This window comes from Phodopus roborovskii, unplaced genomic scaffold (genome assembly GCF_943737965.1).
Source record: "Phodopus roborovskii unplaced genomic scaffold, PHOROB, whole genome shotgun sequence".
Classification (NCBI taxonomy): domain Eukaryota; kingdom Metazoa; phylum Chordata; class Mammalia; order Rodentia; family Cricetidae; genus Phodopus; species Phodopus roborovskii.
In genome coordinates this window covers 579,860-602,849 of record NW_026126560.1, presented here as the reverse complement: position 1 = coordinate 602,849, position 22,990 = coordinate 579,860, and the positions used below count along the sequence as shown (strand labels likewise).

Here is a 22,990-nt window from a genome sequence, read left to right as displayed (position 1 = left end):
CTTCCTCCAAGTGGCTTGAGGAATCTATGTGTTGCCCTCGAAAGGAGACCACGCCTTCCTTGCGCCCTGCTTCAAAATAGTCAAGTTATGAGGGTCTGCTTCCCCAGAAGCAGAGATGGAAGCAGGCTAGGGGAGTTTTGCTGCGGTCAGGAAAGATGAGCACAGTCGCCCACGTGCCTGGGCAACACAACCGGCACCTGCTACTGAAAAGCCTCGGGTTAGGAACCGCCCCCAGCCTCCGCCTAGATTTGCGCACAGGGAGCACACTGGCCCTTTAAGAGCGGCGGCTCCCGCGGCGCATTGGGAGTAAGGCTGCGGAGCCAAACTCGCGGGGGACGCGGGGCGCTGGTTAGCTGGCTGGCGGACTCCTCGCTCTCTCTGGCCGGTTCCCTGCGTTCCCGCAGGAACTGCCTGGAGATCCAGGCCGGGTTGGGCGCGGCAGCAAGCGGAGTGGCCGGCGGGAGGCGCGCGCTCTGGGCAGCTCTGAGCATGGACAGAGAGAGCAGGGCGCGCAGGGGGCGCCGCGGGACCGGGCGGCCGGAGCGCTGAGCCAGACAAAGGCTCTGGAGTTGTGCTTGCTCCCGGGGGCCGGGGCCAGGGCGCACCGCGCCAACCCTGCGAGACTCTGCGGCGTGCAGCTCGGCGGGTACCCTCTCCTGCGGGCGGGTCCCCGCGTGCCGGGACCTGTCTTGCCCGCTTCTCCTCGCGTTTGGGAATTTGCCGAGGGGACCTGAGCGACTCCCGCACGCACTGGGAGCCAGAGATCCGCCGCGCGCCCGCGGGGCCGGGAGCCAGGGAGCGTCGCAAGTTTCCCAGCCGCGTGCAAGGGCCCGGAGCTGGCCAGCGAGCCAGCCCCGCGTGCGCGCCCAGAACACGGCTGGCGGACGACGAACATGGGCAGCGACCGGGGCGCGTCTGGATGGCCAGGCTGCACTGGCAGCTGCCTCGGCGGCCGAGTTTGGCTGCTCCCACTGCTACTTGTGCTTCTGGATTGCCTGGGCCGCGGTTCAGCGTCTCAGGACGCCGAAGTGTACGCCGCTGAGGTAAGATCCCGGAGGGACATGGTGCGAACCACGCCCGCAGCGGGAGCCTGCAGGTGGGGGAGACGCACCCCGTCTTGGAGGTTAAGGCTGATTCGGACTGGAGAGCTTCGGCAGAAAGGGGCGCTGGCAGGCTGCCACTCCCTGGCTGGAGCTCTGCAGCGCGCCTCTTCCCAAAGCCCAGTGCGCTCCGCTCCGCACCCCGAAACCTCTCGGGACACTGAACCACAGTAGCTTGAGTCGCTACAGCCGCTTCCTCAGCCCCCAACCCTCTCCTCTAGCCTTTGCCCTCACCGATTCCTCGAGAGTCAAATCCGCGCACTGTTGGCTTTGCGAGTGTGTGAGGGGTGGGTGCTACGGTGGGAAGGTCTCAGGCGAAGCAGGAGCCCCGCAGCGCTCACACTTTGGCTGACACTCCTTTAGGTGACATAGTGCCTTGCCCGGCGGGCCAGGATGGTTGGGGGATGGGTGAGAATCACCCAAGCAAATGACCGGTTGCAGAGGTGCTTTGGCGACTTTCTTTCGATGAAGCATTCCCACACCAGGGTGGGGTCTGACAACAGAGCTGTCTCCTGGAACACTTTTCCCACCAGTGCCCCCTAAGCCCAGGCCTTGGTGAAACAGGGTAGATAGACTCCACGCCTCTTTTCTCTGGAAGCCAGCCTGACGTCCATATATATATGCTGGCCGCTCTCTGGATTGGTCCGGCGGCGAGTGACCAGGCACAGTCTCCCCACAGAGTCCCAACCAGTACCTCCTGCTCCAATGTATCCCTCCAGCGCTAGGTTGGTCACTCCGGGGTTCTATCGAACTTTAAAGATCGTTTTTTCCAGCGCTGGGAGAAAAGGAAACTCGGTTTGGGATCTGGAGGACAAGCCAGGAACTGCATCCTTATAGGATTTGGGCCTTGGTGCCCTTGGGCTTCCTGGAGCGATGGCCTTAAGAGACTCAATGCTGTTTGTATTTGCAGACAGCAGGTCTGCCATCCCAGCCCCAGAGGCTTCCCAGCTTTCCTGGTCTGTCTGAGAGACTTTTCCAATCGAAGTCTGACTCTCCCCACCCTACTTTAATAAAAACTTGCAAAGACCAGTTCCACCTCACAGCCGATCCTCCACTTGGTTTGCCCTCTTTCTCCCAATCAGGTCAGAGAGTTTCTGGGAACGAGTCTGCCCCAACCCAATTCACCAGGGCTAGGGCAGAGGCTTACAGTAGGCTCCTGCTGCTAGGAATTGTGTTTGCCTGTATCCAAGGAGCAGATGCCAAAGAATTTCAGGCCACAGATTCGCCTTGGAGAGTTTGTGGCCTACGCAGACCAAGCTGAAGTTAGGTGGCTGTGCATTGTGAGTGGGCCTCCTGAATAGCCAGGACATGGATGCTGGGATCCAGGCTTGGGGGACTTCAGGACATCCCCCTTTGGTGTGCAGTTCTCCCATCCCATCTCTTCCAACTGAGGAAGCATAGCTAAGTGTGCCCGCAGTCCTCCACCTCCACGGAAGAGGGCCATGGTGGCCCTGGCTAGGATTGACTTAAGACACAATTTTGGCTGTGCCTAGGCTGCGGCTGGAAGGGACTCTGAAATATGGCATGTTGGAATCCACAGTGGCTAGAAGGCTAAAGATGGATGTCTGAGCCCTTAGAGTTGGCTGCTCTGGGACACCCCTCAGGACTTGCCATAATTGGACTCAAAGAGTCCCTGGGCCTTGGTGGCCAGCCCATGTGCTCAGGCTTGGTCTGCCTTACAAAGTCCACATACCCTTCCTTTCCAAAAGGTGCCACCTGCCTTGAATAGTGTCATACATCTTCCTGCCCCCCATTTGACCACTAAGGAAGATGAGCAAAAAAAGGCTGGAATCAACTACTGTTCTCTCTCTCTCTCATTTCTTGAGATAGGATTTCTCTGTGTAGACCAGGCTAGCCTCAAATTCAGAGAGCCTCCTGCCTCTGCCTCCCTAGTGCTGAGATTAAAGTCTTGTGCCACAGTCACCAGGCCTTAGAGTTCTCTTTTGATCTTTAGATCTTACTGGTCCTTGTCTGTGTGACCATCTCCTCTTGTCTGCCAATGATGGCCCCTCTAAGTCCTCTCCCCATATTAACTGTGGACAGAAACTGTAGAGGCCTTGTGTCTTCCATAAAGAGAATGGGGTTCATGTTAGGCTCATAGTAGTGATGACTATGTCTCCACGAATTCTCAAGACTGGGGAGAACTGGTATAATGAGCTTGGATGTGGACCATCTTTCTCACCACCAGCCCTTAGCATGTCACATGTTTGGGATGTCCTTGGGCCCCACCTATCAGTGACCTCCTTGTGTGTCTTCACTGGAAAAGCATATGGGTCTGGCCTGCCATTGTGACCCCTGGACATGCACACTTTCCATTGCCCTACTCTAAGGAGAAAGGAGACTTCTAAAAGACACCCCTGAATGTGGACAGGAAACCTCGAAGAAACATGCTCATGCCCTCTCCCCTAAAGATTTTCTCTAAAAGCCAATAACCAACCACCCAGATCACTCATGCTAACCCCAAATGGCATGCTGTGGGCGTGGAAAGCCCCATCTTGTCACCCATTTAATTCTGGCTGTCCCTTTGTGCCCCCTTTTGTGGCTGGGTCCAGATAGTCTTTGCCATTGTTTACCCTGAGGGTGGCCATGATAATTATTGCTCCCTAGATTCCTAGTTCAAAGGTGGCATCCTCACTGTCACCCCAAGACTTAGGTAGACACAGAGGCAGGAAAAGAACCCCTTGGCCAGTTTTATATAGGTACAGGGTTCTATGAGTCAGCAGAAACAGAGGGTTTGAGGATACTCTGCTTGGACACTTCTTCATTGCAAAGAGGATCCTGGAAAATCCACAGGTAAATGTGAGGCCCTGAGACCCTGAGTGTAGCTGAGCATCCCATGAGCACAAAGGTTCCTCATGCTGGAAGAGCCCTTCCAAGGGCTTGAAAATTAGGGTTCCTGAGTACTGCTCCCCTAAGAACATGTGTTCTGAGAATGCCTGGAGACTAGAGTCTATGCCAGGCAAGGGTGACAGACATGGGTCTGCCTTGGGACAGAAGGATTACCTCCCTCTGAAACCCATCTGGCTCAAAGGGACAGGAGGAAATAAACAAAAGACCTTCCTGACCTCCTCCGCTGTCAGGAGAGGTTGGGATAGACAGATGAGGAGCCAGGTTGCAGCCATCAGCCAGCTTTGGATGTCCCATGTCCCTCAGCCATGGGTGGCTGAGCCCCCAAAGCTATGCAGCCTGGAGAGCAAGGTCTGGATCAACTCTCTGAAACTGACCCTTAGACTTGGGTACCACCACAAAGAGGTGAGGACCCCAGCTCCGTGTCTAGCCCTTAACAGCATTGCAGCCCTTGGTAAATTTAATAGCTGAGAAGCAAGTGGCATTCACTGTGGGCAAGTTGTTGAACCTGTGTGAACTTCAGTTTTCCTGCCTATAAAATGAGAATAGCCATAGTATCTGCTTGATAGAATTATGAGGAAATTTGTTCTGTGTATAGGTCATCCTGTGAATGCTATGCACTACCTGCTCAGAGGTCCAGGGGTTATTTCAGTACCTTTATCAAACTAATTCTCTCCAGGAACATTCTAGAAGCATTTTCACATTTCATCTTCCTTTTAACTCTTTGCATATAAACTAATTCCTCCAGGTAAGAGAAAACACCTAGGGTTACACAGCCAAGGACTGCAGAAGTGAAGTTTAAACCCAGAATCCTCTTGGAGCCTTGGATTAGGTTAAAGGTCAAATCCCAAGGTGGAACCCTGTGAGTTTCCATCTTCCGCTAGCAGGAGCCTGCCAGAGACAGACTGACCCAGATGGAAAGGTCTTTTCAGGGGTCTGCCAAAGCTGCCTAGTTCCCTACCCATTCCCACCCAGACCCTGGGCAGCCCCATCTAGGAGCCATCACTAGCAATGGAAGGTCCAGGTAATACTCAAGGCCTGGTCTCTAGCCAACCTTCAAAACTCCTGGCAAACAAAGGCCCCTTCCGCCCCACCCCTCCCCGCCCACAGGCCAAAGGACCCATTTGTTTTTCCTTCAGGTTAAGGCTTATGGGGGTGGGTTGGGCGGCTGCCTCCTTCCTGCTTCCCTGGTTGGAAGTCCCTAGAGGCATCACCTACTGCTTTCTTGAAGACCCACAGTGGAGTGGGGGGCTGGTGGTACTGGCCTGAAATCTCAGATCCCCAGTACTGGGGCCAGGAGACTCAGTAGAAGAAAGATAGAGAGATGCTGCCTCAGTGAGTGGATAAGAGTGCGAACTGGGGCACACCCAGAGTTCAGTTTCTAGCATCTACATCAGGCTGCTCACAATCACCTCTAAGGCCTCAAGCCTCCAAAAGCACCTGAACTCATGTTCACATGCACACGAAGACTCACGGTGGTCCAGGTATGATGGTACATATTTATATTCCCAGGTCTTGGGAGGCTGAGGCAGAGGATCTCAAATTTGTAGAGAAAAGTACATTAGGCGCCCTTAATGCACATGTCCTGTAACTGTTTGAACAGACTATGGAAGAATCAAGCAACAAGAATTGGATAGTCTAGTCAGTCCTTTGTTTATTTACAACAGGGTCTCTCTGAAAGGACCTCAAAGTCAGCACAGGACACCCCCAAGACCAAGTTCTCAGCATAAGGATTTATTTGCCCCAGACGGACAAAGAGTGGGAATAAGAGACAAAGACAAGAGATAGAGGATGAAGGAAAAGAGGACAAGGGAGGAGGGGAAGGGATGTTTGCCCCAGAGAGACAAAGGACCGCCTCTGGACAGAGAGGAGATAGATGCGACCTTAAGCAAATGGCAGTTTGTATAAGGAAAGGGGGAAAATCAGTGTTAGGATATGTTGGTTAATTTTGATTGAGCACATTAATTAAGTGAGCCAAAAGGGGGCTTTTGATTGCTGAACTTCAATACTTTGATAGCCGGACCTTGGTGGTCAGCTTCAGAAGTGACCGAATAAGGGAATAGATCTTGGTGGACAGCTTTAGGAATGCAATCTAATGGTTTAGCAAGGCAGAAGGAATGGGAGAAAAGGGTAAAAGGCAAAACCTGTCAGGCGACTTGTTTGCCATGATTGGACCTGCTGGAGCCCTTTTAATCTCTGTGTAGCCCTGACTAGCCTGGAACTTACTTTGTAGACCAGGTTGGTCTTGAACTCTGCCTCCCAAATGCCAGGAGTAAAGACATGTGCCACCATGCCCAGCTAGTTCTCTCTTTATTGGCTTGGTGTCTAGTCATTCAAGCTCCTAGCCCTGTTCTGCATGTCCCCATTTTGCAGAAGCAGGAACTAACGTTCAGAGTTATCTTAGCCACAGTCAGTTTTTCACAAGGCTTTAATATGGGCAAGCAACCAGGGCCTGGGTGGGCAGAGATGTCACCACAAAGCGACAGCCTTGAGGGATCGTTGTAAGGGTCCTTGCTGGCACAGGTGGAATGTGCTGCCTAGGGTAGCTCTGAGTTCCCTGTCTCTGCAGGGGCACCTGCTGAATGAATCTGCCTCTTGGAGGTGGCTGAGCTTGGTGGCTTTGGAAACCCCACGGTCCCTCCACTCCCAGTGAGCTAGTAGAGAGCAAAGCCCTATCTGTCCCGGAACTAATGAGGAGCCCTGGTTTGTTCCCAGGAATCCTGAGGCAGAATATGAAAGAGGGGGAACCTCACAAGATCTTGGAAGGGCTTGGGGGCTGGTCCATCTTTGATGACCCTGACAAGCTTCCCTTTGTACCTGGTTGGGCAAACAGCCTGGGGCTGCTCAGATTACAGAGGGAATTGAAGTGAGAGTCAAAACAGAACCCTTGAGATCATCTTTATCACCTGGGGCATGATAAGGGTCCTGGGGGAGGGGCTGCTGTGCTACTGGTCAATCCCCTGGTGTAAGCCCCAGGAGCAGGCTGTGGTGACAATGGCTCTGGCCCCAGCCCCCTCTGATAGTTCTACACATAGCATGGACCTAGAATCTGGGGGCTCCTTTTCAGACATGCCCTCCCTACATACAGGCTTGTGTCCCTCCATATTGCTTCAACAGGCCTTGGGGGTGGGGCAGCTGGCTCAGTGCCCAGACTCAGCTGGAGATATTGGGTGTGAGGAGGATCTGGTGCCCTGCCCCAGAGCTGTACTGTGCTGTCCCTGAGAAGGGCCAGAGCCCAGCATACTAGGCTAAAGAACTGCAACACCTACAGAAACCTCCTGCACCCAGGCCTATCACAGATCAGCTGTGTGACTCTGAGCAGGCAACTCAACGCCTCTGAACCTTGCTCCCAGCACAATGAGAATAGATAGACATTTATCTTTCAGGAGTGGTGTGAGCTCTTGAGTGTTATGTTTACCATCTCTCCTGAGGATCAGAAATTTCCCTATGACCTGCCCCTTGTCTTCTTGCCTGGGATCAAGTCACTCACCTGCAACATCAATAAATACTTGTAGGATAAAGGCTGAAGTTCAAAGCAGTCTTAGGATAGGCATGACAGTCAGAGGTTCTCAACCTCCCTAATGCTTGGGAATACCCCACTGATACACTCTAGTCTAAAGATGGGAGAGGTCTCCTGGCTCAGTGGCCTCTTCAGAGCCCTCCTACTCTGTCATTGGACCGTGGCCCTCATGAGAAGGATAGCAAGCCCTGGGTTAGGAGCCTTTCTTTACTATGTCCACTACTGATTTCTCTGCCTCAGTTTCCTCATCAGAGAAGCACAGCTCCACCTGTGCTCATCTATGGATGTCTAGGTGGCAAAGAGGATTAGGAGCCACCCCATACAGGGGACAGACACCATCATTAAGAGCAGTGAGGGCTTGACCAGAGCCCTCTCTCACTTTGGAACCTTCAGTACTGTTCCCACCATTTGTCCAAAAGTGACAAAGCAACTTAGTGACCTGGGGCTCAGGTGTGCACCCTGCCTGTGCTTTCTTCCCACCAGTGTGGCTAGAACTTGTCATAGCCACTACTGTGCTGGCATGATGGAGCACTTACTCCCAACACCACAAAGGCCAGAAGCCCCAAGGTGGTGTCTGCTGCCACTTGGCAGATTGGTGGACACTTGGTGTTCAGCCACCCTGAGCACATGTTTGCCAGAGGCAGGCTTCACCTCATACTGAGAGGCTGCAGTTCTGGTCACCAGTCCCTGTCCAAGGGTATCATCTGTCTGTCGTCTTCACTCCAGCAGTGACTGGAAAGCACAGCTGAAAGAGAGATGAGGACTCAGCTTCCTGGGGGCTTAAAGGCTTTTAACTATGCAAAAGAGGGCCACCAGGCTCCCTTGGGACCTGCCTGGCAGCCCCTGAGCTGGCTGCGGGATGAAGCAGCTCTTCTGCCAGACCTCTGCAGATCTCTGGAGTTCTTTGCTGCAAACAGGCCAGCTCCCCTCCCCTCCATGCCCAGGGCCCCTCCTGAGCCTCTGTCCCCAGCCTGTCCCTCTTAGAGCTCTGCAGACAGGCTAATCAGCTCCTCGGTGACTCTGATTGCTTGCACTGGAGATATTTTTACCTTATGCAAATAGGTGATATGAAGGTGCCCTCATCTGTTAGCAGCCACCCCCACCACACACATACATCAACTCGTTGCCTTTGCCATTAGCCTGGTGTCCTTGCCCATTGGATCTTTCCATGAGGCTTGAGGAAAACTGTCCAAAAGGGAAGCGGACCTGCCATAGGGGTTTTGAGGGAAGTTTGAGTGCCTGAGAACTGAGACATTGTCACAGCATGTGACTTACTACCATATGCATTGGATTCATGAAGAGAGTTAGTTAGTGGGGACACCATGGGTTTGCTCCCTCCTCCCGCAGCTGCCCCAGACCCTGGGCCTGCTTGTGACACAGTCTCACCAGAAGCTTGGCCTCCTCGGGCCTGGTGTTGAAATAAGTTTGCCAGCCAGAGCTGCTGGTCTCTTCTTCCACACTTACAGGGAGGGCACTTTTCTCCTTGGTCCTTGAAGAACCTCACAGATGAAGCAGTCTCCAACCCAGCTCCTTTTTATTGAGTATAAGCTTGGCCCCACTCTGTCTGTTCAGAGCTGACACTTGTCTCTTGGCTGCAGGCTTCTTCTTGCTGCTCTGCCACCCTCCAAGGCCCTGGGGCCTCTGAGTGGAACTGCATAGTCAGAGAGGCTGAGACTTGGCCTAGCAGCTCTCTGACCATCCAACTTGGGCATTGCTGTCCTGGGCCAAGTGAGCCAATATGTGGGTGGCAGCCCAAAGCATGTACTATGTCCAGCTATTGTCTTGCCTTGGGGACCCTCAGCATATAACTTTCCCTTCCTAGAACAATGTAAAAAAGTGGGTCTTCCAAGTGGCCAAGTACATGGGTAGGACAAGGAAGATCTCTGCTGCCTTGTTTCTGCCTGGGTGCTATCCCTCACCACCTTGAGAGCATGAGGCAGGCTGGTTTTTCTTAGCATTTCTCAAAATCATTCATCAGAGTTGCCACTTCAGGTTTCTGGTGCATTCATGGACTTGAGAGCCATGAGGTCTTCCTCTCAGTACATGGTCTCCTGGGGGCCTATGAGCTCTATGTCTTACACAGCCCCCCAACTGGCATGCTACCTGGCACAGTCAGAGTACAGGAACATCTGGCAGAGTGGGTGATGGGTGGACAGGTGGTCAGGTGGATGGGTACATGGATGGGATTTGCCTGATAAGTTCTAGAAGGGAACCAAACACACTCGTTGTGCACTAAGTGCTTTTCATGGGTCTGTGCCCCTCAACTCTTACCCTAGTTTTATGTCAACTTGACACAAGCTATAGTTATCTGAAAGGAGGAAACTTCAATTGAGAAAATGCCTCCATAAGATGTGGCTTTAGGGCATTTTCTGAACTAATGATTGATGGGGAGGGGCCAAACCATTGTTGGTAGTGCCATCCTTTCTATAAGAAAGCAGGCTGAGCAAGCCAGTAAGCAGCACCCTCCCATGGCCTCTGCATCAGGTCCTGTCTCCAGGTTCCTGCCCTGTTTGAGTTCCTGTCCTAACCCCGTTCATGGATGAACAGTGAAGTGGAAATGGAAGCCAAATAAACCCTTTCTTCTCCAAGTCGCTTTGGTCATGGGGTTTCATTACAATAAATAGTAACCAACTAAGACACCCCATAACAACACATTGGTCCTCATTCTGCAGATGAGGAACCAGATCCAGCACCAAAAATAGGAGCCTGAGATGTAGATCTGTTAGTAGACTGGTTGCCTAGCATGCATGAAGCCCTGAGTTTGCATCCCAGCACTGCATGAAACCAGGCATGGTAGAGCACACCTGCAGTCTTGGGCTGTGGAGGCAGGAAAATAAGGATTTCAGGGTTATCCTTGGTTACGTAGCAAGTTGAAGGCTAGCCTGGCTAGAGACCTGTTTCAAAATAAAATAAACAGTTCATGGCAGAGCAAAGAAAAGGTTCATGACTGGGAAAATCAATGGCACTAGGGCTAAACCTACTGCTGTTATGTTAAACAGTCATGCTGTTGGGCTGCCTTCTAAATATTTATGTTTAAGCCCTTTAGATTTGTGTTGGTCTTAACTTTGGTCAGAGAAGCCTCTTTGCACAGTGGGTAGTGGCTAATGCAAAGACTCATAACTGGTCAAAGTGCCAAGTGTAAGTAACTGTGAGTGTTCAGCTGTGGATGAATCATCTATGTTAACAGATCAGGGATCAGAGGAAGAGTGTGCAGGAAGAATTAAGAACTGGTAGATGGGGGCTGGGGAGATGGCTCAGTGGTTAAGAGCATTTGCTGCTCTTGCAGAGAACCAGAATTTGGTCTTCAACATCTGCATTCAGTGGCTTAAAGCTGCCTGTAATTCCAGTTCCAAGGAATCCAGTGCCCTCTACACACACACGCGCACACACACACACACACACACACACACACACACACACACAGAGCGGGGGTAGGGTGGGTGGTAAGAATAAAAATCTTAACAAAGAGAAAGATTCTGAATACTTGAGTGTAGTTGACATTTTCTTTGGGCCAAGAACCAGCTTTCAAATAAAGACACAGAGACTTATTACTAATTATGAATGCTTCGTCTTGGCTTAGACTTGACCCACTAACTCTTTTAGCTTAAATTAACCTGTTTCTACTCCTCTACATTTTGCCTCAGGGCTTTTTACCTTTCTTTCATTCTGTATATCCTGCTTTCCTGATTCCTCTGTGTCTGTCTGACTGGCATCTCTTTTTCTTCCTTCCCTGAGCCTAAATTTCTCCACCTATGTACACTGCCTATACCTCTTCCTTCGCTATTGGCTGATCACCTTTTTATTATACCAGTCAGGTGCCTTAGGCAGTCAAGGTAAAACAGCAACACATCTTTACATAATTAAACAAATGCAACACATCTTTACATAATTAAACAAATATTCCACAACATTAACAAATGTAATGCATCTTTATATTGTTAAACAAATGCAACAACACATCTTTGCATAGTTAAAAAAAATACTCTGCAACATTGAGGGTCCCCAGCAGTCTACCTGGAGCAGAAGGGTCCCACCCTGGAGGAGCCAGGGAAGAATGTGCCAGACAGCAGGCACAGTACATTAATTAAGCAGCAAGAACAAGTGCAATGACCCCAAGGCAAGTGGGTTGTAGGAGTGAGGCCTGAGAGCTGGGGCTTGGTGGTGAGGGGTTTATAGGCCCTGGAAGAACTGCATTTTCCTTTGAGTTGAGAGGCCTTGGAGGGTTCTGAGCAGTGACTGAGGAGACCTTGTTTGGCTTCTTTGCAGAACTGGCTGCGGCTCTATGGCTACCTACCCCAGCCTAGCCGCCACATGTCCACCATGCGCTCTGCCCAGATCCTGGCTTCCGCCCTCGCGGAGATGCAGAATTTCTATGGGATCCCTGTCACGGGTGTGCTTGACGAAGAGACAAAGGCGTGAGTCCCTCCATGTGACCCCTCCCAGACCCCATGGGCCTCCTGCCCTCCAGCCCGCTCTGAGGAGTCTTTGGTGTATGGAGTTTCAAGGAGAGAGTAGCCTGGAAAAGCAGTGGCAAAGGATTTGGTCTTCATGATAATCCTTATTATTTAGAATGGCTGCCTGAAGCCTGATGTTAAGAAAGATAAGACAGGGGCTGGAAAGTTAAGATCACTGACTGCTCATCCAGATGACCCAGGTTTGGCCCTTAGCACCCACATCAGATGGGATCTGAGAGGGCCTCAATAAGCATCTGGATGCACACAGTGCACACAATTTCATTCAGGCACGCATACATACACATGCCTAAAAAAGAGAGATGAAGTAGATGTAATCCAACTCTGGCAGGAAGGGCATAATGTTCAATTAATGATGTCTGCTTCAGGCATGGGAATGGGAAGGTGCAGTACAGAAACCCTGGATAGGACCACCTAGCTAGGCCTTCCTCTACTAGAAGTGATAGGACCTACAGATACATTGAGAAGCATGGGGCTTGACATACCTGGGACAAGAGGCCTCAAGAGCAGCCATCCCATGCTTGGGTTACACTCAGAGAGGGAGCACACCTTTTGAGTCACTGCTCAGTCTTAAACTGAAATCTATTTAGCCACTATTCTGGAAGCCAAACAGAGAGTCTCCACACCCCAATACATCCCTGTGAGGGAAAACTGGGAAAAAGAGGGAGTTGGAAGGAGGTGGAAGAGATGACCCATAGCTGACCCCTCTGTATCTTTGGTCCAGGTGGATGAAGCGGCCCCGCTGTGGGGTGCCTGATCAGTTTGGGGTACGTGTGAAAGCCAACCTGCGTCGGAGGAAGCGTTACACTCTGACGGGAAAGACGTGGAACAGTCACCACCTAACCTTCAGGTATGGGTCCAGCTGGGAAGGGAGCTGCCCTGACCCTCTGCGGGGGGAAGAGACTCAGAATTCCTGTCCCAGAAGGGGTCTGGCTAGCTGTGCTGATGGTCCCAGCTCACAGCCTAGGAAGCCTCCCTCCAGGGAAGGCCAGATCTCTTTCCAGCATCTCCTGCTGGGTCCTTTCCTGGCCCCAGCTAGCAGCAGGCTAGCCTGGTCTAATGTGGCCTGATGGACTCTGGAGTCAGTATGGTCAGTAGATGTGGGGGTCAGATGTTCTGCTTTCACTCAGGCCTCGAAGCCTAGAGTGAATTTGGTCCACCCAGGCAAATTCCTTTACAACTGATGGACATCCATCTACACCAGCAACTGGGTCTAATCCACAGGGAGGATGTGAGCTTCGTGCTTCGCCATGGACAGGCTCTGGGCCAGTGGTTCTCAACGTGTGGGCTGTGATCCTTTTGGAGACTGAATGACCCTTTCACAGGAGTTGCATATCAGATATCCTACTTATCATATATTTACATTATGATTCATAACAGTAGTAAAGTTGATACTGTTAAGAAGTAGCAGTGAAATCATGTTATGGTCGGAGGTCACCACGTGAGGAACTGTATTAAAGGGTCACAGCGTTAGGAAGGTTGAGAACCGCTGCCCTAGGCTGTATAGCCTTCATGCAGCATTTGACTTAATCCTCTCAAAGACCCCACAAGGGAAGTATTACGCCCTCCCCTTTTGCTGTCTTTCAAATGAAGAAACTGAAGCTGTCTAGTCAAATGTCCAGGGGCCCACAGCTAAAGGGTCAACATTCAGACTGGCAGAGTGGCTTGGCCTGTTTCCTAGACCTCATCTACCCCCATCCCATGGCCACAAAGCACCTGTATTTTCATTTACTTACTATTTTTGCTACCTTTTGGTTTGGGATTTGGAGTTTGGGGTTTTTTATTTATTAAGACAAGGTTATATCCAAGATGCCCTTAAGCTTACTGTGTAACTGAAGCTAACCTTAAACTCTCAATCCTCCTATCTCCACTTCCCAAGAGGTGGGATTGCAGACATGCACTATCATGCCCAGGTCCTACTTTTCTTTTTTCCTTTATTTCTTTCTGTTTTTTGTTTTTTGTTGTTGTTGTTGTTTGTTTGTTTGTTTTTTGTTTTGACTTTTTGAGACAGGATTTCACTATGTTACCCCTGACTGTCCTGGAAACTCACTCTGTAGACTAAGGCTGGCCTTGAACTCAGAGATCCACTTGCTCCTGTCTCCCACATGCTGGGATTAAAGGCATGCATCACCACCACCACATCATACACACACACACCACAGAGATTTCTTAATTTAAATCTCTGCTTGTCTTCTACCATGAAAATGTAGGGTTATATTTTAATGAATTACTGGGTTCTAAATTACAAGTTCTAAAAGTGGGTAGTGTGGCAGCTTTATATGTTCTTAGGAAGGTGGCAGCAATGGACAGTATTCCACAGGGCCCTATCCGTTCTTATCTCCCTGTGCACCTGCAGCATCCAGAACTACACAGAGAAATTGGGCTGGTACAACTCAATGGAGGCAGTACGCAGAGCTTTCCATGTGTGGGAGCAGGTCACACCCCTGGTCTTCCAGGAAGTATCCTATGATGATATTCGGCTGCGAAGGCGAGAGGAGGCTGACATCATGGTACTCTTTGCCTCTGGCTTCCATGGCGACAGCTCACCATTTGATGGTGTGGGTGGCTTTCTGGCCCACGCTTATTTCCCTGGCCCTGGTCTGGGTGGGGATACCCATTTCGACGCAGATGAGCCCTGGACCTTCTCCAGCACTGACCTGCATGGTAAGGACAGCTGGCCAGGGTGGGAACAGACCAGGCAGTACCCAAGCTATGGCTGCCCCTCCAGCCCAGTAGCTTCAGGCTCTGTCAGGAAGAATGTCCCCTACTCAGATCTCTGAGCCCTGTACTTAGTCTCAACCTGTTGTCCCACCAAAGGAAGGCAGGAAGAGAAGGATATGTTGGGCCCACTTCTCAGATGGTAAATTTAGAGGCCAGAAGTCAGACCAGCTCAGCCCCATTCAAAAGAGAAGCAAGTATAGGGTCTATGGCAACCCAGTGGGCCTAGGATGAACCAGAGTGACCATGCATGCCCCCACTACAGGAATCAGCCTCTTTCTGGTGGCAGTGCATGAGCTGGGCCATGCACTAGGGCTGGAGCACTCAAGCAATCCCAGTGCCATCATGGCACCATTCTACCAGTGGATGGACACTGACAACTTCCAACTGCCTGAAGACGACCTTCGGGGCATCCAGCAGCTGTATGGTGAGTAGGCTGAGACCAATTGGTCCTATACTCTGTCCCCATTCTAAAGACAAGAAAACTGAGGCTCAGTCACTTAGCCAGAGCCCACACTGTGGATCCAGACTGTTTCCCTCCTATTCTTGGCAATATTCCCACTAGACTGAGGGTGTCCCAGGGTACCCAGGACCCATCGTCTGAGTCTGTCCCCAACACTCTCCAGACTTCCCAGGGGATTTGAGAAAGCCACCTACCCAGCCCAGTAATTCTACAGTGACCAGATCTCCCCAAGGCCAGCTCTTTTGGTTAGGACCTGTGCCTCCATGTCCACACTGAACCCTCCTCTAGTGGCGCCTGACAGATATCCCATCCTCCATCCCCAGCAACTCAGTAATGAGCTGTGTATCAGGTAGAGTTCAAGTTGATATAGCCTGGGCCAGAGCTATACTCGTGACTCTGCTGGTGCCTCACTTCCTGGGACCTCACTGAGTAAACCAGCACTGTAAGGGGGGATGTCCCCAAGGAAAGCAGAGGTAGCTAGCCTGCCACCCGGCAGAGAGGTTAAGAAAAGGATCACGTGGAGGAGGCCGCCCTGCCCATGCACCAGGGATAGTGATGGGATAGCCCAGAACCTCCAGGACTGTTGTGGGTAGACAGGACCTTATACCTGGAGGGGGTGCAGTCAGGACTTTCGCATTGTATATAGAGGAACCTGGCATCCAGGCTGGGTTCTGAGTCTGCTCTCACTTCTTGATCCTCACCTCTCTATAGGCTCCCCCGATGGTAAGCCACAGCCCACCCGGCCTCTCCCCACTGTGAGGCCCCGACGGCCAGGACGGCCAGACCACCAGCCCCCTCGGCCTCCCCAGCCACCACATCCAGGTGGGAAGCCAGAGCGGCCCCCCAAGCCAGGGCCCCCACCCCAGCCCCGAGCCACAGAGAGGCCTGACCAGTATGGCCCCAACATCTGCGATGGCAACTTCGACACAGTGGCTGTGCTTCGTGGAGAGATGTTTGTGTTCAAGGTCTGGCCCTATGCTCCCGGTGCCTCCTCCAGCCAACCCAGAGCCTGGTCCTGCCCCGCCCTCACATCGCCTCTCTAAGCTATGCCTGGCTCCTCCCTTGCTAACATCTCCTGAGTACCTACCTAACCCTAGACCAGGAAGAAGCCAACCCAAGAAAACAAGGGACTTGTCAAGGGTTAGTTACATAGTAATCAGGTGCCTCTCCTCAGCCCAGAGTTCTTCCTTCCTTCTGCCTTGGCCCTCCAGGTACTGCCTGGCTCCTCAGGACCTGATGGCCTCTCTGATTGGTCATCCCTGACCCAGGAAGAGCAGTGTAAACACAGCTCCCACTCTTAGCCAAAGCACTTTGCATGTGCTGCCCATCAATACCTACCCCCTTCCACAGGGCCGTTGGTTCTGGAGAGTCCGGCACAACCGGGTTCTGGACAACTACCCTATGCCAATTGGCCACTTCTGGCGTGGTCTACCAGGAAACATCAGTGCTGCCTATGAGCGCCAGGATGGACATTTTGTCTTTTTTAAAGGTAAGCCAGGATGTGAGGGACATGAGGGAGCCTTCCTGCCCAATTGCTAGCTAGAAAAGAGCCCTGCATCTCCAGTGCCCATTGTGGGTTTGCTCAGCACGGCAGGCAGTAAGGTGTAAGTGGAGAGGTAGACAGAGGCTGTGGGATTAGTCAGGCTAATCCCAGCATAAGGATGTCTGCATTAACGATGTATCTCTTCCATCTTCTGCAGTCTAGGAGCACCACTTCACTGTCTCCACTGCCTCTTGTTCTCCCAAGAATGAGTCCCCATAAGAGCAGGTTGTCCTCTTTAAGAGCACAACACCGTGGGAGATGGCTGGAGAGATGGCTCAGCGGTTAAGAGCACTGGCTGCTCTTCCAGAGGTCCTGAGTTCAATTCCCAGCAATCACATGGTGGCTTACACCCATCTATAATGAGATCTGTTGCCTTCTCCTGGCCTGCAGGCATGCATGCAGATAGAACAGTGTATACATAATAATTAAATCTCTCTTTAAAAAAAAAAAAAAAAAAAAAAAAAAAAAAAAAAAGCAGATTCCCATGGAACTGGAGAGATGGCTCAGAGGTTAAGAGCATTAGCTGCTCTTCCAGAGGACCCATGTTCTATTCCCAGCATCCCAGCAGGCCATGAATGCCTAAAACCCTAGTTCCAGGAGATCCTGCAAAACACCAATGCACATAAAATAAAAATAAATAAGTTATTGCTGGGTGGTGGTGGTGCAAGACTTTAATCCCAGCACTTAGAAAACAGAAGCAGACAAATCTCTGTGAGTTCAAGTCTAGCCTGGCCTACAGAGAAAGTTCCAGGACAGACAGGACTGTTACACAAAGAAACCCTGTGTTGAAAAACCAAAAGAAAGAACAGAACAGGTCTCCAAGCCCACTGGGCTAGGATCTCTGCCATCTGTCTGCAGAGAAAAGGCCCTGGGGGGACAGTACCCCTTAACAAATCAGCTGTAACTCTGGCCCCATAGGCAGGAACCCTCTGAATATAGGACAAGTAGGGAGTTCCAGACCTGGCACCATAGGGGCCACTTGAGTATCCCAGAGACATAGCTCTTAGGCTGAGAAGATGTGTCCTGTGGAGTGAAGGGCCATATATATAGGTGGACTGGGAGGGAGCAGCTGATTTGTACACAGAGATTGAGTATCTCCCAGGTTTCCATGAGCATACATGTGTGAATCATGCTGAGTGTATGTGGTTCTGTGTATACATGTGTTGGGATGGGAAGTGATGGTAAGAATGGATTATGGACCCAGCAAAGCATTTCCTCTGCCATCTCTATCCCCAACCTAGGCCAGTCCTCACACAACCCACTGCTCCCCATGCAGGTAACCGTTACTGGCTTTTCCGAGAAGCCAATCTGGAACCTGGCTACCCACAGCCGCTGACCAGCTATGGTACAGACATCCCCTATGACCGCATCGACACAGCCATCTGGTGGGAGCCCACAGGTCACACCTTCTTCTTTCAAGCAGATAGGTAAACATTTTGCTATGCCCCTGTCCCCTAAAGGAAGAGGCTCTAGCCAGGCCCCCTCATCCTCAGATCTGCCCATATAGAGCCAATGGGGGAAAGGCTCCAGGTTCATAGCCTGAAACTTCTGGTTACAGATACTGGCGCTTCAATGAGGAGACACAACATGGAGACCCTGGCTACCCCAAGCCCATCAGTGTTTGGCAGGGGATCCCTGCCTCTCCCAAAGGGGCCTTCCTCAGCAACGATGCAGGTACCAGCCTCTCCCAGAGGACCCAGCACTTCCTCAAGGTCCCATGACATTGTGATGGCATGAAAGGAGGACCCAGCTGTGCCGTGTTGCAGCCTGGGGCCCTCTCCAGCATGACATCCTGCCTTCCCTATATCATTACTGCCTCTTTTGATGGAGCTCCAGCCCCATAGCTCAAGAGACCAACATCTAGGTGCCTCCCATGCCTATCTGTGTCCAGAGCTAGAGCACAGGAACTCAGAACCTCAAGGCAGTGGGCCTGGTTCAGTGTTGGAGCAGAGTCCTCTCCAGGTAGTTCTCGCAGACCGGCAAAAGAAGCCTAGTACCTATCTATTAATGTTTAATAAGGATCAGGAGAAACAAATAGGCCGCATAGATGTTTATTCAGGCAGAAGTAACTTTCAACATAGACAGATCAACACCAGCAGGTTCCTGATCCCAAGGATGCCTCCGGATATACCCCTCTCCCCGTGCTGCAAGCAAGAGAGCTCACCGAGCCCCCTCCTCAGCCTTAGTTCCCCCAGGTCACGTCCAGCCCTGTGCCCCCCCCCAATGGGTGTGGTCTATGCCACAGGTGCAGACAAGGTGAATATCTATCTGTCATTGTAACTGAGTGACAGGAGTTGTGACTCTGTTAGTTCTCCAGCAGGGTTCCTGTGTGTCTGATTCTTTATCTGGGACACTCATATTTAGGGCAGACTTGCCGGCTTTGCCAGTGCTCTCAGCCTGATCACCTGATTCTGTGTGCGGGCATCGCTGCAGCCTCTCTGAGCTCACTGTGCTCAGACACGCCCCTTGCTTCAAACCTGGCCCTTCTTGCTGTCGGTGGGATGCATACAAGGTCCCCAAGGCCAGGACCTAGTCTAGAGCAGCACTGGGTTTCACCCCAGGTCTATGAAGGCCCAAGGCCAGAGTCAAGCCAGCTCCTATGGTTGGGAATAAAGCCAATCCTGGGATGAACAGCAGGGTTCCTTGATACCCAGACCCTGGTAGACTGTGGGCCCCTTCTGTGCCCTGTCAGGCTGGCCAGGAATCTGGGGACCCAAATCCCCCCCAAGCCACAGCAGGGTGGCAGATTTGAGAAGACTTAGGCAAGGAAATGGAGAAAGGTTATTTTTGTTTTGTTTGTTTTCTGGTTTGGTTTTGGTGCTGGGAAGCCACTTAACATGTTCCACAAGTGCTCTACCACCAAGTTACATACCTTCCTGCCTGTCTGTTCCTATAGCCTACACCTACTTCTACAAGGGCACCAAATACTGGAAATTCAACAATGAGCGCCTGAGGATGGAACCCGGCCACCCTAAATCCATCCTACGGGACTTCATGGGCTGCCAGGAGCATGTGGAGCCCCGACCACGATGGCCCGACGTGGCTCGTCCACCCTTCAACCCCAACGGGGGTGCGGAGCCTGAGGCAGATGGTGACGACAAGGAAGAGGATGTCGGTGACAAGGACAAAGGCAGCCGAGTGGTAGTGCAGATGGAGGAGGTGGTTCGGACAGTGAATGTGGTGATGGTGCTGGTCCCCTTGCTGTTGCTGCTCTGCATACTGGGCCTGGCCTTTGCCCTGGTGCAGATGCAGCGCAAAGGCGCACCCCGCATGCTGCTCTACTGCAAGCGCTCACTGCAGGAGTGGGTGTGATCACACACCACCCACAGCACCCGGTGCTCAGGTCCGCAGGGGCAGGTGTGTGGCTCCCAGATGCTTTCTCAGCCCAGTGGGGTCCCCTCCTAGCCACACACACCCCTAGTCAGTCCTGCCCTTGCCCTCTTTTATTTATGCCCAGGTGTCTTTTTTTTTTTTTTTTTTTTTTTTTTTTTTTTTTTCTTTTTCCTTTCTTTTCTTTTTCCTTTGGCACCTTCTCTCAGCATTTGTTTCTGCTTTCCTGACTGGGGCGAGGTGATGCTTGGAGTTCTCTGAGTGTACCACTCCAGACAGGGACTAAGGGACAGAGGCTTACCTCTGGAAGGTGGCAGAGGGTTGGGAAGCTTCTTCAGCTCTGGCTCTTCTCAGCCTGAACCTCCCCTCCCATGACAAGAGCTGTGTTTGCCTTGAAGGAGCCCAGCTGGGGCTCCACCCTCCTGAATCTGCCTTAGGAAGAGCATATGGCCCAGGGGCCATCCTTATTACCTTGCTGCTTGGCTCCCTTAGGCTACTTCTGAGAGCCAGGAAATGAAAGCCCTCCACCATCCTGGCCATCAGCAGCTCCCACACGCCCCTGGGCCTGCAGCTCTGTTCTGTGAGGAATGGGCCCTGGACCTATCTCACCAAGGACCAAAGGGAGCCTACCAAGCTCCCCTCCCAATGCTAGTGACTAGCCTCTCCTTCCCTAGGCTGCCCACATTATCTTTCATCACCCCCACAGGTCTCAGGATGCTGGGTACTCCCTCACCCTTTGGCTTCTGCTGTCCCTGTCCCAGCCGTTGGAGAGATGGGGCTGGCAGGCACACTGACTAGGGTCCCTAAACAGTGTCTAATGGTGTGGGTGCACAGGATGTCATAGACCAGGCTTGTGGGCCTCCTCCCTTCCAGATCTCTCTCCCCACATGACACTACTAGGCACAGGCCAGCAGCTCACCCCGCACAGACTGTAGAACCCCCAAAGGAATCCACTATAGCCTGGGAAGTCTGTCCTAGGGGTGAAAGGGGGCCTCCCTTCCTCTTTCCGTTCTGGAGTCAGCAGGAGGCTTCTGTGGGAAATGGTACTGTACAGCTGGCTCTGGTCCCCTCTGCCTCCCTAAAGCCTTGAGCAGTGAAGGGCTGCCACCACCCAAGATCCTCTGGGCCACCACCTCTCTCAGGTTGGTGGATTCTCATAGCTTGGCACTGGGGGTGGGGGTTGTCCAGCAACACTGTCTAGACATCACCTCTGCAGAACCTGAGAGCCAGCAAGGGGTGGGGCGGCATCCACCCCCATTCTTTAGTTCTGTAAATAATCTGCACTGATTAAATGTACAGCCGGCGAGTGTGGCTGCGTTTGTAAGCCTAGACTGTAGCATACTGCAAGGAAGACCTGCTTGGCAGGGTCGGGGCCAAGCTGGGATGCTGAGGAGGCCCCTGCTTCCAGTGTGGTAGGATCTTTGGGATGGAGTCCAGGAGGGTCAGCGATCAGAAGAGCATGGGGCTGCAGAGTTTTGGTGCTGATGAGAAAGGGCAGCCCAGTTTCCCATATACTCCACATCCAGGAGGGGTAGGAAGAGTCAGACAAGCCCACCCAATCACCCACCTCCACTGGGTTTTGTGCAGCCTGGGAGGTGACTTGGACAAGAGAACCTGGAGAGAGTTGGGTAATGGGGCCACTCTGCCTCAAAAAACCTCAATATTCAGGGAATGAAGCATACTAAGACCTGCTGTCTTGTCATTGCTGCGGCAGAAAACCCCACCACAGGCCCCAAGATTGCAGGAACTGGGATGCGGTGGACCTGGGTGTGCCTGGTGAACTGGTGTCCATGTGAAATCCTGTGTCCATGTTCAATCCTAGACCAAGTCAGAGCCTCTCTTCTATCACCCAGCAGGCTGGGCTGCCACAACAGCATTCCCTATCGGACCTCCACCCCCGCCTCACCCCTTCCTCTCTTTGTATAGGAATGGCTGAGGAGAATTGGAGGGCTGGCCCTCAAAACCCAGAGCTTCTGGCTCATCCAGGAAGCAGTACTGAGCTCTGCAGGAGTCACAGCAGGAGTGGGAGGGGCCAGGGAGGAGCCATTTTGGCTTTCTGACCCCAGCCTAGGCTGCCTCTGCTTGTGAGCAGAAGACAGAAGTCAGTGTGGGGCCCAGAGACCAGCAAGGCCTGCTCTTGTAGCCTTCTTTGCTTTTCTGTAGAACCAAGGCCAGAGAAAAGACTTGACACAGGCCTTGGCTCCTCAAGCCTGCTTGATGAACCACCATGTATACTCTGCTACAGCCCAAGAATTCAGAGGCTTTCCCCCATTTTCTCAACATCCCTTTTCCTTGACATTTTACTAATTCTTAAGTATTTTTGTTTTTAAAGAAGACATTCAAGAAGATACATGAGTCACTATAATCTCCAGCCAGGTTTTTTCTGTAACTTTGAAGCTTGTCCTATAACTCCCTCTGTAGACCAGACTGGCCTCCAACTCACAGAGATCCGCCTGCACCACCAACGCCTGACTGAAGCTGAGTGTTTTCAATCTTCACTTGTCTATGACACTTGGAGCTGCAGCCTCAGGTGCCCAGGGCTCCCCCATGCCCTGACTTGGGCTCCATGAAGAAGGAAGGGTGGCAGGAGCCGGGCACTGGCCATGTGTTTGTGTGATTATGATTCTGGCCAACCAGCATGTTCCTTCTCACACCTTATGCAGGAGAAAGAGGTCTTGGAGGGGAGGTGACTTGGCCAAGGCCACACAGCTAGGAAGTCACCATGTTCGGATCAGACGTAAACAGACCAATTTGGCAAACCCCAGCTCCACCTCTCCCACCTGATGCTGATGAGGAATGAGACAGGGACAGGACACCCCCCCACCCCCCCAGCCTTCATTCTATGCATCCAAGATTCCAGGGCCTAGGACAGAGCTTCCTTTCAGGCTTGGGTTGGACTGAGCAAGCCTGGCCACTTCCTCTCCTCCACTTGGCAGAAAAGCCTTTTTGTTGTGGTGCACACTGAGGCCATTCTCCAGTGCAGAAGGAATGGCAGGC

The 22,990-nt window shown here is 52.1% G+C and overlaps 1 protein-coding gene across 1 annotated transcript; it reads left to right on the top strand.

The window, feature by feature from the left end:
- Positions 1–287: 287 nt before the first annotated feature.
- Positions 288–20,125, top strand: Mmp15 (matrix metallopeptidase 15). Its single transcript, XM_051201976.1, has 10 exons — positions 288–1,043; positions 11,734–11,882; positions 12,664–12,789; positions 14,296–14,603; positions 14,923–15,084; positions 15,832–16,085; positions 16,471–16,609; positions 17,940–18,090; positions 18,222–18,337; positions 19,560–20,125. The coding sequence occupies exons 1-10, from the start codon at positions 894–896 to the stop codon at positions 19,973–19,975; spliced, it is 1,971 nt and encodes a 656-aa protein (XP_051057933.1). The 5' UTR covers positions 288–893; the 3' UTR covers positions 19,976–20,125.
- The last annotated feature ends 2,865 nt before the right edge of the window (positions 20,126–22,990 follow it).